We start from the raw sequence: 15,308 nt of genomic DNA, 5'->3' as shown, positions 1-15,308 counted from the left end.
CTTTGATGTCTTGTCTCTGTTTGCACAGGCTACGCTGCAAACCTCAGTAACGATTTAAAACTGTAACCTTCCTTACTCTTAGTTGCTAATCATTGATTTTGCGTATCATCACACCAGTTTTGAGCACACATTGCCCCGTTCCACTAGGTGGCATGTGAACGCTTTGCAGTCCTCCCGCATTCACCAGGATTTACCTTTTCCTTTGGCGAGGGAGTCCAGGTAGTGGGCCGTGTATGGGGAAAAACCCAAAGGTGTAGACTGCATTACCGCATATGGCAGGATGCATGTGGCCGAAATTGAGACGACTTGCATAAATGTTAAAAACAATAGCGTGTAATTTGACTTCTCCCTGAATTAATGCAACTGCGGTACAAACTAATGACTTGGCTGGAAGCAATGATTTTTCTGTTCTAGTGCTAACGCGATGACATCTAGGCAAATTAACTTTTGCTTCCCACTTTCTACCCACTGAAGCAGGGGCTGCGCAGTCACTCAAGTCTCGGTAAGCCGATTTACTCCGCCCGACGCCCTGAGCTGAGCTGACTGAAGGAGCACCCCGCCAGCTCTGGCGAGCCGTTACTCTCCTCCTGCCGAGCTCCCGCGGCCGTTTGCTTGCCGCGGTGTCTTCCTTGAGGCCGCTCCTCCTCCTCCTCCGTGACGAACAGCTCCTGCCGCCGCCCTCCCCGCTCACCTCCGCTCTCCGCCCGGCTCCCGGAGGCCGCCCCGCCGTCCTCGCCTCACGCAGCCTCTCGGCGGGGCGGAGCCAGTTAACGGCCGGAGCACGCGGCCGCGGTCTCCAGGCAACGCGGGATGGCGGCGGGCGAGCAGCAAAGCCGCGACTACCTGCAGCGCCATCGGATCCCCGAGCTGCTCCACCGCCTCGCCGCGCTGGTGCTCTACCACCGCCCCGGTGAGGCACCGCGACCCGGGGTCGGGGCAGGCCCGGGCAAGGCGCCTCTTCTCGGCCTGGGCAGCTGTAGGGCCGCCCCCGCCGGGAAAAGCAGAGCGGGAATGGGGCTGGGAGAGGGAAGGGGTTGTGTGGCCTTCGGTCATTAGCTGCTTGTCCCGCGTCTGTGGGCAATTTTACTTCGTTGCAGAAAGACCACGTGAGTTCCTGATCCAGGTGCTGGAAAGGGTGAAGGCTGGAAGACGAGCAGAGGGGGAGTACCCTTACCTGATGGACGAGGCCAACCTGGCCGCCATGTTCGAGTTGCTGGATGTTGTAGGCCAAGGCCACATAACACCAGCACAGTACAGAGAAGGTGCGTCTCTTCTGAACAGCAGGTCGTATTTGTTATTAAAGTAGTTTCAAAGATATGCTTATGTTTACTTTTAAAATATCCTCATTTCTGCCAATACACAAGCTGCAACTTGGAAAGTTGCAAAAGTTACCTATGTTTAAGTTACACGTGTTTACCTTTTCTTGTATCTAGGTCACTTTAAGATGTTAAATCAGTCTTTCCAAGGCTTGCATAGGAAATTGTCTTTCCTTAACTTTAGCTCTTAAAACTTTGGGACTGAGCACTGAAGATTTGCACTTTGGAGATGATGGGACTATCACACTGGATGTATTCAAGGAAGAAGTGTAAGTTTAATTGAAAGGGGTTTTGGGGGCAGGGATACGCACAAAAGGTATTTTACCAAGATTTATTTTTTATGTACAAAACTATATAATTAAAGGACTTGCTGGCTTAAGCTTAACCCCTTTACTTTGCGCTGCAAGATTTAAAAAGGTCAGTTACAGCCTGACCTTGCTTGGCTTGCTGTAACCTGAACCAAACTCGGCATTTTCCTCCACCATCTCAGTTCCAGGATCCCCTCACAGCAGCCTCTCAGATTCCCTACCCTTCAGGTCAGACAGACAGGCATCAGGTAGCCCAGGGGTTCGAATACTGATCTAGAAATGTGAAATAGTAATGCAGCGTTGTCATCTTTGCCAGGGGTAGTAACACAGCTGTAGATGAAACAGCTCAGAGTTGTAATCATTTCTCATGGTCAAGGTACAGTTCTATGGGCAATTTTTGGGTAACTGTTGTAATCACTGAAAGGTAACTGGAACTAGTTATCCTCATTGTTATCTAACTAGATTTTTTTTTTTTTAAGGAAGAAAAAGATGCTGGAGAGCTGGGCTGTGTATTAGTTTGAGTAGTGACCTGCTATATATATATTAAAAATAGGCATCTTGCTCAACTCTTCTGGTTTGTCAGCTGTGGAGAGCCAATTTTAAGCAGTACTCTCTTTTTCTCATTCCCTGTTCCCTGCCATTTGAGCAATCAAGTGAAAAGGACAAATGACAAGAACTTGTTCATGTTTACCAGGCACTAGAAAAGTATCTTTTGAGAATTGCTTAATACAATTAGATAGGGTTTTTAAAAAAAAAAAAAAAATAGAGATCTCTTTTACACTAAAATAGTGTTTTGGAGTTTCCTCCTTCAGTTTCTAGCTTACAGGAAGGGGGCATTACTTGTGGGCTCATTACCATTGAATAAATTAACTTAAAGAGCTCAACTCTTAAAGTTGTGGTGTGGTGTTTTTTAAAAGGAAAGACCAACTTCAGCAAGTTATGACAAATGTCCACAATTAAAGAAATGTAGCACTTCCAAGTAAAATGCTATTTTCAAACTTACAACACAGTATTTATGCAATTTTTAAGGAGAAATCTTTAAAAAATAGGAGAGACTCCGGTACAGCAAAGAAAAAAAATGGAATTAGTATGAATAAGAAAACCCAAAGGGTCATATTCCTTCATTTCTTCCATGTTCTGTATATACACATTTTAATAGAGAACATCCCTTACCTGGGATTTAAAAATGTAAAACATCCATGTTTAAGTGAAGGTGGACCAGTTCATAGGGAAGAGTTGTCCATATCATACAGAGGTGTATTTACACTGTAAACACTCTGTATTCCTCCAAATTATGTTACACCACGCGACATAGTCATTAGAGATGAAGACAGTTTTAGCTTTAAACGCAATGCCAAGGTAGTTATGGAAAGTAAGATCTGCGCACTTTGAAACCAAGGCTGTAGCATTTTCTATTATTTTTTTAAATTGTATACAAGAAGGCATAAGGTTAGATTAAACCAGTGGTTCAGCATACAATATTGAAAAAAGAACCCAGGTGTATTACAACATATTTGCTTTGCTTTTGTTTGAAATAGGTAATCTAGACCAAGTTATTAATCATTTCTGAAGAAGTCTTTATTTTCCTGTATTTGGCCAACTAGCTCTCAAATTGAGAAGAATCTCAACATCCTTTTGAGCTAATTTATAAACTCCAAGTTCATTCAGTGCTGCTGTTGGAGATGGCTGGTTTGGCTTTAACGTTTCATTTTCTGAAGCTGACTGTAGTACATCCTTCAGAAGCAAGGCAGAGCCAACATTCAGGTTCAGGATAATGCAGGCTTCTTTTATGCTAGAGGAACAAGTTATATGGATTAACATGAGAAACACACATGAGATCACTTAATTTTGTGCACACAGTGATTAACAAAAAAACCTCCAAGGACTTCTGAAAAGGATCAGAAGTATTGAACTGAAAAGTACTGCTCAGATCAAGGGAAATAGTGGATTTGTTCTTACTGTGAGCCTTTTCTGTTATGTATCTGTATTTCATAAGCATCAACATTTTGCCTCCCAGTGCTCAGCATGGCTTTTGCTTCTTCAGTTCTTCCACCAGTATTAAAAATACAGAATAGAATTTACCACTTAATCTCTCTAGCTTTCCCTAACTATTTTCCCCCTAAAATAATTAGAAACTTCTTATTCAGTATATTTTAAGAGCACAGTTTAACAGACAGTTGCTAGAATCTGAACATTTTCCCTAATTAATAACATTAGGGAGCAAACAGATACCCTGTCTTCGTTACATTATTTTTAGTCTAAATATGACAGATAGCCATGTACCCATTATGCATTATTTTTTACGGTTCCTTTATGCATCTGTGTCCTCTTATGCTGGAATAATACGTATGTATCAATCACCTTTATGAAGGTGATGTGCTCAAAAAACCCACTTAAACCTGAAGATGCTATGTGAATATTCCAATTTAAAATGCCAATATATTATGTTTGTCTTCAAGTGTTGAAGACTGAATGCTATGCTCCATACTGATTTAATAATACTAAGATTTCTGCCCCAATTAGCTGAGGAGTTCAGTGTTGGACTCTATAGACTGTGAACTATTTAAAAAAGACTAACCACAAAGCAGGTAGCTTCTTCTCATCAATGAAAGCAACTGGGCTGCTATGCAAGGCAATTCTGAGCAAGAACACAGTTTAAAGTAGTCTTTCTTCTAACAATAAAGTAAGTTTATTGTGTTGTAACTCTATCTTTGAGTAGTTTCTTTGGCCCTCGGTTCAGAAGTCTGTGGTACTTACAGTCCTTCCATAAGTTAATTTATTCGGACATCCTGACTGCACAAAATCTCCAGAACATATGCCACAGTCTGTTGCTATCTGAGTACATGCTGCAGAATCAAAAGTTTCCTAGTTGTAAACACTGGAAGCATAAATGAGCCACATATTTCAAGTGTGGATCAAAACTAACTGTGAAAAAAATCTTGGTAGTATGTAAAACACATGTATTCATCTGGACATTCACTTTTGAAATACCAATAGATCAGAAGTTTGCTGACTTACTGCTTGAAGTAGTTTTCTGGCCTCTTGCAGTAGTGTGAAAATAAAGGGAACAGATTTCTACTCATGTCAAACTGGAGTTGTGCTGCTCCTCCTTCATTGAAATGATTTGCCATAATTATCTACAAACACAAAGAAGTGCATCTGCTGTTTAGGCCAGCCACTTATACCTAACACTGTATTGCACAGGTCATGTTTTGCTGATACCTACTTCCTGATATATGTATATATCCACTTTCTCTGCAAGCATTTGCCAGAAAATTTTGAACAGTGAGTGACAGAGTTGCTGTTCTAGTTGTAGCAAGCGGTCTCGTAGGGTCAGCAACATTGGGCAAGCTGTGCTCGATAAAGACATTACTGCTTGCTCTGCTTGAGACGGTAAAGATAACCACCTGAAAGAAATTACCACACTGAAGTCATTATAATGAAATTATTCATATTACAGCAACTGAAGTTAAAATTATCCTTAAAAAAAATCTTACCCATTTTCAATGGTTCAGAGAGAGTTCTTTCCCATTTCAAATCTAGAAGTAATCAGTCTAATGCTATGTTTAAATTTCAGTTAATACTAAACTCATGCTTTACTTATAAATCTCCAATCGTGCCATCCAAAGAAACCCCATCTAATCTAGAAAATCATTGAGGAGTTGTATTCCTTTTATGAGGTACTTCAGCAATTCTACTCAGGAGCAAACATTCAAGAAGCCCTAGGAGTCTGCAAAGACAGAACAGTCATTACAGGCCATTTTGTCTTAGCTCTTTAATACTACTATGAAGAAAATAATTCTTGTCCAAACTGGAGTGACCGATCCAGAATTCTTCCGAGGGTTTTTAAGACAACACACCAACAAATTGTGGAACTACTTTAGAATGCATAGCATTAAAACAGTCTTGATGTAAGTGTTAAGAGAATTTTCCAAAACTTACTACCCTGCGCCATTCCTATTCAGGAAAATAATTTTGCCTATTAGCTATTCCTGCCTTTATTTAATTCAATATTTTTATCAGGAAATAATATTGTAATATGAGAAGAGAGTAAACAGATTGAATCACCTTTCTTTTTTGTACAGCTTTGCAGCATCTTTGACCTCTCTGAAGACATGATCTACTTGACGAGTCAGCATGTCGTGCTTCAGGCGTTCCAGGAGGTTAATCATTTCATCAAAGACAGAACTCTCCATCGAAGCCAGCTGCCCTAGCTGTAGTTTACTGACAGCATTACTTTCTGCACGAACCTCCAGTTCGGCCTGCTGCAGCTGCAAGAAGAACTGGAGAAACAAAACCAGATAGGAATAGTACAAAAAAAAATAATCTTACCATTTGAACTTTTCATTGGTACTTTAATAGGCACAGTTCTAGAAAAAACTCTCCCGACGCATTTATAAACTTAAAATTTTAAGATTTTAAAAACATTTTCTTATCTTTCCCTGTGGTCTTGATTTAGTGTGGGGAAAAAAAAAAAACCCACAAACCACGGTGGTTTAATCCTAGTGATGGAACTGATACAGGTTTCAGATACAACAGCAGATAGGTAATGGGAATAGATCTAGAGAAATACTAAAAAGATACTTTAAGATTGACAGCACAATGCCTAAAAAACCCCTGATTTTGACCTTTTTAATGTTTGCAAAAGTGAACGAGAATCTTTTATTGTAATTTGTTTTAGAAATTACATTCATTAAATCATAAATTTGCTGCACTGACAACAGCAAGAAAAGGGATCAAGTTTAATGTGACATAGTAGTAACAACTTGTTGGTTTTGGTTTTAAGCAGATGCAGCTATTCAACATGAAGGCTGCTGTCCTATCAAGTCAAGATTATCCTCTGCTAGAGCCACAGTTCCCTGTGAAGACAAAAAGAATTTGGAGGCTGCCCCTCTCACATACAATACTTATTTCCACACACTTTCACATAACAGTTTTTTTGACCTTTTGTACCAATAACCATAGAAAAGCTGACATGCTATGGAATAGCCATGCTGCCAGCAGGCTATTATAGAGCAAAACAATTAATTCCCAATTCCGAGTTAGCAGTGAGTGGCTTTTCTGAGCAACTCCTAAACTGTGTTGGAACAGAGATACCCACGCTGAATCCATTTAAGCTCACCTGTCACAGGGGTAGTTCAAGCGTCGTGCATAGGCTACTGCACGCACTTCAACATCAATGCTGTTAACACTGGCTCAGAGAACTCCAAAATCAACTCACTGATTTTTTTACAATACAAAGCATGTAAAGGAGACTACTTTTTTTGTCTGTTCAAAGTATTCCATTCCCCAGGCTCTCTTTGTATTTCCCTAGAAAGTTTATAATTGATACAGCTTAGATCTCAAACAATAATCTGTCCTCATTTATACATGTTTTGTTAAATCTGAATTTACATCTCATTGTATTTTTTCAGTAATTAATTCTTCTGAATACACTTAGATAAAGTGCGGAAAAGAAAATGTTTGTTATGAAACAAACATCCAAAGTCCATTTTTTAAATTTTGTTTTAAAGTAAAATAATTACTTACCACATTGTCAGCCCAGTCTGCCAACACTGTTGCTATATAGTTAACAGCATTAAGGATTGCACAGTATCGGAATCCTAAGGAAGCTCTAGTCTCTTCCTTCATTACTTGAGTTAATCGTATCCTGAAATCATCAACTAACTCCTTCTGTAGGCCCAGGAACTGTAGTTTTCTGGAAGCTGTTGGAAGATTCTTGTACCTGTCTGGAAAGACATTAATAAAGTGTTTTTAGGTTTTCCAACGCTCAATAAAAACTTTTCAAAAAGAAACATTACTGTCATCTTGCTACACAACTATATGCTTAGGAGAACATCATATAGTATTTAAAACAGCTGACATATTTTAATGATTTCAGGGGAGCTACTCAATACCAAAGCTAAACACGTAAAGAAACGACATTCTTCCCCATCCTGATTCCACTGGCATTTTGTATTCTAATACTTGAAGCAGTACGTGATTATACCACACCATCCTAGTGTGGCCCCTAAAGCGAACTCACAGATAAGATAAAGCCATTGAATATGCAATTAAGTGTCTCCGAAAACTTACTTGGTCTTATGTTCTGTTCCAAGAAAGCAGATGTTACTTACAAACTTCTAAATTGTCACAGATTCAAAAGGAATAGTAGGATTTTTTTTATTACTGCATTGTAACAAATTATATTCTCTCAAGTATGAACAAGTTTTAATATGCTAAATATCAAATGTATTTTAAAATTATTTTGTAAACATGTCACTAGCTCAAGATTATTCATGCTTGAGTTAGTGTCCAAAATACTAAAGGAAATAATAAAGGAAAGCTTTTATTAAATTGCAAACATCACAACATTGCAACATTATTTGGCGACTACTACTGACAATGGATATTTAGTAAAGAAATCTGTTAGCTGAAGTTTTTTTACTATTCATTACAAACAAGAGCAATGCCCATAGATTAATAATTACCTGTTATTACTAACAACAGAGTCATAAAAGTTTCAGCGCAGTCTGGGACTTTCATTTCATCTACATCAGTGATATCTTTGTATTGCGATATCCATGCAGCCTCTGATGAAAGCATAGAGTCCATTTTCTGAAGAGCAACTGAGGTGCACAAAACTTGTAAATTGTTTAAGTTTTAAATAATTTAAAAAAAAAAACCCTAACAAAACCCTTCTAAAATACATAAACATGAAGGCCTTATCTCTAGTAAGTTAAATGTTACATTTTCAGGTTACAAAAATTACTGATGACTGGCTTCATACAAAATCAGCTTCAAAGTATCTGCACATGCAACATTGTTAACAGCTATGTCAGAGTTGATTTGGGGTTTGGTTTTGGTTTTTTTAATAGTTGGCTTGCTCCTTTCCAATATATTACCTCTCCATTTCTCAAAAGTTAACACCCTTCCCCTATTTCAATTTAAAGTCCATCCTTGTCTGCACACAAATATAACATTTATCTAAAAACAAGCCCACTGGATTCCATACAGTTTAGGGGCAAAGAGTCCTACAAACTACAAAAGCACTATTAGAGTCTAACCGATTTTTAGTCAAAATAATCAGAGTCTAAAAATATGTACGTCTTATGTATTAGCCCTGTCCAAGTGACTTATCCTCTTTGAGGAGGCTATTTGTGTAAGTATAAACATACTTTCTGATTGTGCAATATAAAGGCCAACAAAATTCACTGGAAGTCTTACATTTTTTTTCCACTGTTAGCCACCTTTGGAAGCAGGATTCTTCTGACAGAATATGCATGCAACTGGGAAAGCTGCTGAGATAACCATGAACGCTGTATAACTCTCTCTCAAATAGAAGTACCTCATCGACAAGGTGGCAAAAGAGCGTATCATCATACAACAGGCATGGAATATCAACAGCCAGCTTCTCCAAAATCAGCATTACTAGAGCACGAGAGAATTCAAGCTTTTAAAAGAAAAAGGTGAATAAAATGTCAGATACAGGAAGTATTAACATGTGCAAACATGTACATAACAAACTGCTACTAGACTGAGTTAAGTCTCACCATGTACTTAGTGAAATCAGTGGAAGTGGGCTTACACAAATATCTCTCAGAAGTTGACGTACATATCCACATACATAAAGCCACGGAAGTGCTTACCCCGGCATTCACTGAAGATCCTGCCTTGTCCAGTATTGGCTGGATTTTGTCATCAAGGAACTTTGCATGATTTCCAATCCACATAAGTACTTGTGTTAAATACCACTCAGGCTTATTTAAAAAAGGAAAAGAAAATATTAAATGCATCCAAACATTTATTCAAGTGCTACTAATACTTTAAGACAAACTTCTAAAAATTACCAGTCTCTTCCCCTGCCTTCTCTTCATCTCAGATCACACAAGTCTTTCACCATGTTTTACTTAGTTTTGATTTTCATAAAAGCAGTATCAGAGAAGTATTTCTGGATTTGAATTGTCTTAAATGCATTAATTAATACATTTCTTCTCAAGCAAAAGCTCCATTTTTATCTCCCCCTTCTCTACTACTTTCTCACTCATGAGGTCCTCTTTTCTGTTTCGTGCACTTCCTCTTGTTCTGTCTGCTCTTTATTTCTTGGTATAGCAAAAAGGATGCACTCCTGAGAAAACTCTTCCCAGGAGCTCCGTTCTTACTGTCATTGTAGCCAACCTCAACCCACACTGAAAGTGGGGAATCTATCACCTTTCCATTTCACGTTACAATGCCTTTAAGCTTTTTTAGTTTCCACACATAAAAATATGGGCTGTAGTTTTTGATGAACACTTCTTTCAGTGTTAGTGCAGGAGGAAGCCGTTCCTGTCCTTCTCACTCCCAATAGCTGAAGAAACTTCTGTTGAACTGCAGTTTTGCGTGTCTGTTTCTCACTACTTCTGTATTAATTTTAACTAGTCTACTGATTTTTTTTTATTTTTTTTTGACACTCTTTCCCCAACTTGCCAAGATCATTGTAAACTCTGACCCTGTTCTCTGAAGTACTTGTAATCCCTTCCAGGTTGATGTCTTTAAAATATTTTACATTAGTGTTTTCTTTATTCTATTATGCAAGTTGTTGTTAAAAAACACAAACAAAACCAACAACAACAAAAAAAAACCCACAAATTTGAGCAAGGCCCTATGGGACTATCTTTCTGATCTGCTACTAGATTACCTGTACATTTTTCTTCATGACTCTTTTAGAAAAATAGTTGTTCACAAGTTTCATCTCTTGAACATAATTTTCACATTTGCTTATGAAATAATTTCATTTATGGCTAAAATATCTCTTCCCCACTAACACACGTAACGTTATTTTAAAAAGCACTGTAGTAGCAACTATCAAGATTGCAAATACATTTACCCAAGATTGTCAACACAAGCACAAAGACTTGTGCAACTAAACTGTTACAAAACAGCTCTCAAACTCTGCTGCAGATACATTATAGCAGCATTAACACATTGAAACCTGTTCCAGTGATAATTCTCAAACAAAAATCCTCAGTCTTCGAAGATAATTCATACAAAAAGTGAGTTTCCAACTAGTAAACTGGACATCTTTTGTTGTATGACAACAAAAAAGTGTAACCTGGAAAACTAATTATATAACAGTGCCTTTAAACTAATCACATTTTATATACTAACAGCAGAATCCAACATTTTCAGTTACACGACGGTAACAAAAGACAATGCCAAAAATCAAAGTCACAGCTTTGTACAGCCTTTGAGCTCAAACAATAAGGAACAGTGCAAAACAGTTTGCAAGGAGACAGAGGAAATTAATTGAAGCTTCTGAAATGACGAGAGTCAATCTAAGATTGTATTAATGCTTTCTAAAGGATCTGGGTAAGGGAGAAATATTGCCTGGCCCAGAGAAAATGTGTGTGCCTCTGAAAGGTCTCCAAGTGCTATCTTGTCTGTCCACACTTCAGTAGGCACAAGAACTACACAGTTTTGAAGAATCTTAATTTCAGAAAGGAAAATGTTAAAGCTATACAATTTAAATACAACAATCTATCTGTTGCTTAACAAAGCCATAAAAAAAAAAATCAAATTGCTTTCTCCCATACCTTGTTTAAAACATTAGTTTGTTTATTTCCAGTGAAATGATATTTGAATCTTTTCTGAAGAGGATTCAGCATGATCTGTATTGGAAGGATAATGGGTGGTGATGGGGGTAAAGAGTACTTTTCTGGCAATTGTTTAGGTTTGGTTAACAGTTCATCTCTAAGTTTGACAGTCAAGGACCAATTTAAGTATTGAATTCTCCCAACATCATCATTTCAATAGAATGGGTTTATAAAAATGAACAGTTCTTAGTTCTACCTCAATAGCTGAAGGCAGTATTATGCAACTAATACAATTCCTCAAATATGAAAGATACTCAAAATATTTCAGCTTTTATAATATTATAATAGAACTCAGGCTGCTAAAGATTATTTATTCAATGAACAATACAAGTCACTTAAGTCAGTTTGACTTCAAAAACTCATAGAATTAAAAAAAAAAGAACACAGCAAACCACCATTATCAGTACCAATCACAGGGACTATCCAAGAGACACAATTATTCATATTTGTTAAAGGAGGATGAAAGACTAATGAGATTAATAAACGTAGTACATGATTTCCCATTTTCATGTAAGGTATTTAAGTGACCCAGTCTGCCAGACCAAAATTGTTAGTGACTCAGGGCTATGTAGAATGGCCTTACATGTTCCCACTCCGTGATTTTTAAAAAAAAAAAAAGCAGCCACAATCACTCCAGGAAAAATTGCTTGGTTGAGCTTTTGCTGTGCTTTACTTAATTCACAAAAAAAGGAACAACACAAGCAGCAGTGCCTTCTGATTAACCTCAAAGGCAGACTACTATCACTGCACAATGAAAATCCTTCTGCAGTCTCCCCTTTTTGCAAAGTCTCCTTCTGAGACATGTATCTTTAGTCTTCCCTCTTTTCCTTCTGGGATGGGACACACTAAAACGATTAAGGCTGATTTCAAAGATGACTATGAAAAGAAAAGCATACTATGTAAAATAAAATATACATCATCATTTTTTTATTAACATGGGTAATCTTGCTGAAGCGTGTAAGGCCTCACCCTCATGAAACCTTAACTGTCAGCTACCACGAGATCACTAGATGTGATGACTTGTAGTTACAATGTTGTTACTGCCAAAAGAACAATTTTGGCACCTGGCACTTTCTAAAGAAAAAAAAAAAATCTACCGTTAATACAAAGTAACATAAATTCAAAGTATCTTCTATCTTTAGGGAGAACAAAATCTTAAAAATTCTCCTTGAGAATGTGCATCTCTGACATGTATTATTTGTACTAAAAACCATCGCAACTATTTAAAAGGATACGAGGTTTGCAGTTTCAGGAGCTGACAAAACAACATCTCCAAATTGTTGTATACATCAGCAGCAATCGCTGGTGCAGCAAGGCCAAATGCCTGAGACTGTGGTGGCCCCACGAACGGCCAGCGGAGCTGGGTTAGTACCTCTTCAAAGTCACTGCAACACAAAGTAAGCACTTTAACACAAACTTACACTGTAACAGAAAGACGAGGGAGTGACAGTACATCTCTTACCTTGACAATTTGTCCTTAAGAATTTTATGCCAGAATTTAACAGTGGATCTCACAAAAGCAAGAAGATGAGAACAAGATGACTCCTGAAGTTTAATATCCAGTTCTGCCATGAATGCCAGAGTACTGGCTGCCTCTGGAACATTGTTGGTCATCAAATATTGCTGAATGCTGTCACTATAAAATACAAGAAAAGTCAAGGTCAAAAATTCACTAAAGATATTAGAAAAGAATCATTTGTATATTGAAAAATGAAGATAAAACTTTTTCAAATCTAAAATATTTTAGTGACAAGACAAACTAGGTTACCAGTCTCAGAGCACACATGCAGTACTCAAATTTTACCTTAACTCTTCTATTCGTGAAATCCATTTAAGATAGGACAGGTGTCGTTCAATCTCTTCTACTTGACTAATCAGTACATCAAGATCCTCCATCCATGGCTGAGCTTTCAGTAAGTGGCTACTGATTGAATCAGATAGAAGAGCTTCTTCCTCTAGAAGCCGACTCAGAGACTTCTTAGAATCTTCTGCATTCTTTAAGGCATTCTGAATTCTTTTAGGGACTTCTGATGAAACTGTAAGTACCTACATTCACAGAAAAGTATTAAATCTGACAGAAAAAACACTGTACTAAGTAGAGTAGTACCATTTGAGATCTTAATAAATTGCTTTATTTTAGTTAAATATACTTAATCAGTCATAAAGCATATTCAGAAGATGGAAAAAATGCTTACCTGTTCTTCTAACTGCTTTTTATTTTCAGATAGCTTATCAATAAGGTTGTCTAGCTTCCTCAGAGAATCATAGTCATTTCCAACTTCTCTTTCCACAAATTCAGAAACATAGTATGGGATATCACAATGATCTAGATCTCTAGTGACTTCTTTCTTTCTAGCAGCAACGGTTGTCATGTTTTCTTTCTCTGCAATACTGATTATACAATTTCTAATTAGTCACCGCTAAGACAGCACAAACAACTATTGATCTATTGAGGACAGAAAACTCCATGAAAAGCTGGGCAGTTCAATTTAAATTGAAACTTAAATAAGACGTTCAGTAAATATACTGCTTTAAGTGAGACAATTTGCTGGCATACGCCTTACTTGATATGCTAAAACCTGGCTTATACATCCAGCTGGTGATTTATCATACATTAATTATTGAAGAGAAATATACCTGTTAATTTCTTCCTTCCCCAAAACTGTTAATTTTATTAAAAATAGTTCAATATATATGTGGTTTCTACATATGTAATACAGGAAACTTAATGAAAAGTACTGGAAAAACATTTTTTGTAAAATACAAAGGTAGATAATGTTCCACTTTACCTTTTCACACAGTTTAGGATGTTTCAGAGATATTGATTGATGACTGACTTATTACTAGCAAAGTATCCACTCAGGTTTTGCAATGATTTGTAAAGTAAAAGCATCACTGAAGTATTTAAAAGAAAACTAACACAGTGTAACAGAAGAGGCACTTGCTGATCCACACATTTGGCAGCAGCGAGAGAAAGCCGGACTTGAAATTGAGAGGATGATCATGTACAGGGAAACAAAAAAAGGCAACAGTGACAAGTACTTGGCTAGTTCAATTCTCAACTTTTTAATACCACTTTCAAAACAGCATTTAAAAATGAAATTTACACACTTCCACTTTATCTGCTACAAGCTTTAATTAAGTGAAAAACCCTATTAAACAGACAACAGGAAAGAGTCAGAAAATGGTGCAAGTGATGAGCCAAAGCTAGAGAAGCAATATAGAGCACCAGAAAGAACAAACTGGAAGACCAAGTGTGTTGCTAAGGAAGAAGCAAATAAAGACAGTAGTAAAAAGCAACATGCTGTTTGTGGCAATGAAAACAAGTAACACTGCAGAAGGCTACTAACCAAATGGTACTCTTTTCTTACTAAAGTATCAGGATATACAGGAGGAGAGAGGAATACGATACCGGGGAGCATCCTCCAACTATCTCCCTGCTAAAGCACACAGCTCTGCACCCACCTTCGCCAGAGAGCCAGGTCTTTTCAAGGAGCATTAGTAGAATTTGCGGGTCCCGCCAGGCTCTGGGCGAGGCCCCCTGCCGCCCCCGGCCCAGGGCAGCCGACCAAGCAGCCCCTTTCCCCGCCAGCCGCTAACGCCTCGGCGAGCCCTTCTTCCCCCGCTCCGGGCTTTGGCCCCGAGGCGCCGCTTTTCCTCGCTGGCTGGCTGGCGCCCAGCAAGGCCCCGCGAGCGGGAGCAGGCAGCGGAGCTCGTATGGGCCTGCCGAGGCAGGCCAGGGCTGCCCCCGGCCGGCCGGCCGCTACCCACTGGACTTCCGCCCGCCGGAGGGACAACTGCTGGGTCGGGTCCCCTCAGCGCCCTCCCAGCGGCGGGGGACGCACCCACGGCCCCGGGAAGCCGCTGACAGGACCGGGGCACCCTCACCCGCCGCGTCAGCTGCCCACAGCCCCGCGAGCGGCGGGTCACGGGCGCATGCGCACTGCCCGCCCTCTTTCCGCAACCGCCTCGTGGGGTGCGGCCCCGCTGCTCTCCCTCAGCAGCGCGCATGCGCCAAGCTCCGGCCCGCGTTCCTGGCAGCGCACTCGGCCGCGTCAGCACGGTGTTGCGGC

At 39.1% G+C, this 15,308-nt stretch overlaps 2 protein-coding genes across 5 annotated transcripts; one reads left to right on the top strand and one right to left on the bottom strand.

Annotated features, from left to right (window-relative positions):
• EFCAB10 (EF-hand calcium binding domain 10) lies at window positions 1–2,508 on the top strand. Its single transcript, XM_075741523.1, has 4 exons — window positions 1–910; window positions 1,098–1,262; window positions 1,501–1,585; window positions 2,104–2,508. The coding sequence occupies exons 1-4, from the start codon at window positions 811–813 to the stop codon at window positions 2,138–2,140; spliced, it is 387 nt and encodes a 128-aa protein (XP_075597638.1). The 5' UTR covers window positions 1–810; the 3' UTR covers window positions 2,141–2,508.
• A 676-nt stretch (window positions 2,509–3,184) lies between these two features.
• RINT1 (RAD50 interactor 1) lies at window positions 3,185–15,184 on the bottom strand. Of its 4 annotated transcripts, XM_075741424.1 has the most exons (15): window positions 14,701–15,112; window positions 14,025–14,130; window positions 13,431–13,616; window positions 13,040–13,281; window positions 12,698–12,871; window positions 12,471–12,620; window positions 11,176–11,332; window positions 9,253–9,363; window positions 8,831–9,056; window positions 8,095–8,232; window positions 7,154–7,353; window positions 5,693–5,907; window positions 4,851–5,031; window positions 4,643–4,761; window positions 3,185–3,416 (listed from the first exon to the last, which is right to left on the bottom strand). In XM_075741424.1, exons 3-15 carry the CDS (start codon window positions 13,605–13,607, stop codon window positions 3,203–3,205), a joined length of 2,304 nt encoding a protein of 767 aa, XP_075597539.1. In that variant the 5' UTR covers window positions 13,608–13,616; window positions 14,025–14,130; window positions 14,701–15,112; the 3' UTR covers window positions 3,185–3,202. The 4 variants fall into 4 exon arrangements, with proteins under 4 accessions (XP_075597539.1, XP_075597315.1, XP_075597467.1 ...); XM_075741200.1 differs by lacking the exon at window positions 14,025–14,130 and having other exon boundaries at window positions 13,431–13,618; window positions 14,701–15,184; XM_075741352.1 differs by lacking the exon at window positions 14,025–14,130 and having other exon boundaries at window positions 13,431–13,618; window positions 14,697–15,112.
• Between the last annotated feature and the right edge of the window lie 124 nt (window positions 15,185–15,308).

Source organism: Balearica regulorum, chromosome 1 (genome assembly GCF_011004875.1).
Source record: "Balearica regulorum gibbericeps isolate bBalReg1 chromosome 1, bBalReg1.pri, whole genome shotgun sequence".
Classification (NCBI taxonomy): Eukaryota; Metazoa; Chordata; class Aves; order Gruiformes; family Gruidae; genus Balearica; species Balearica regulorum.
The sequence above is the reverse complement of the archived record's forward strand: the minus strand, read 5'-3'. Positions and strand labels throughout refer to the sequence as shown.

What these genes read in the sequence shown, in the direction of transcription:
- EFCAB10 (XM_075741523.1), top strand. Translation starts at nt 811, where the DNA reads ATGGCGGCGGGCGAGCAGCAAAGCCGCGACTACCTGCAGCGCCATCGG. An exon ending in ACCAGCACAGTACAGAGAAG is followed by an intron (nt 1,263 to 1,500) that starts GTGCGTCTCTTC and finishes CCTTAACTTTAG; the next exon opens with CTCTTAAAACTTTGGGACTG. An exon ending in GATGTATTCAAGGAAGAAGT is followed by an intron (nt 1,586 to 2,103) that starts GTAAGTTTAATT and finishes TTTTTTTTTAAG; the next exon opens with GAAGAAAAAGATGCTGGAGA.
- RINT1 (XM_075741200.1), bottom strand. Translation starts at nt 14,734, where the DNA reads ATGCTCCTTGAAAAGACCTGGCTCTCTGGCGAAG. An exon ending in GCTAACAGTGGAAAAAAAAT is followed by an intron (nt 8,233 to 8,830) that starts GTAAGACTTCCA and finishes TGTGCACCTCAG; the next exon opens with TTGCTCTTCAGAAAATGGAC. An exon ending in TCTGTTGTTAGTAATAACAG is followed by an intron (nt 7,354 to 8,094) that starts GTAATTATTAAT and finishes ATGTCTTTCCAG; the next exon opens with ACAGGTACAAGAATCTTCCA.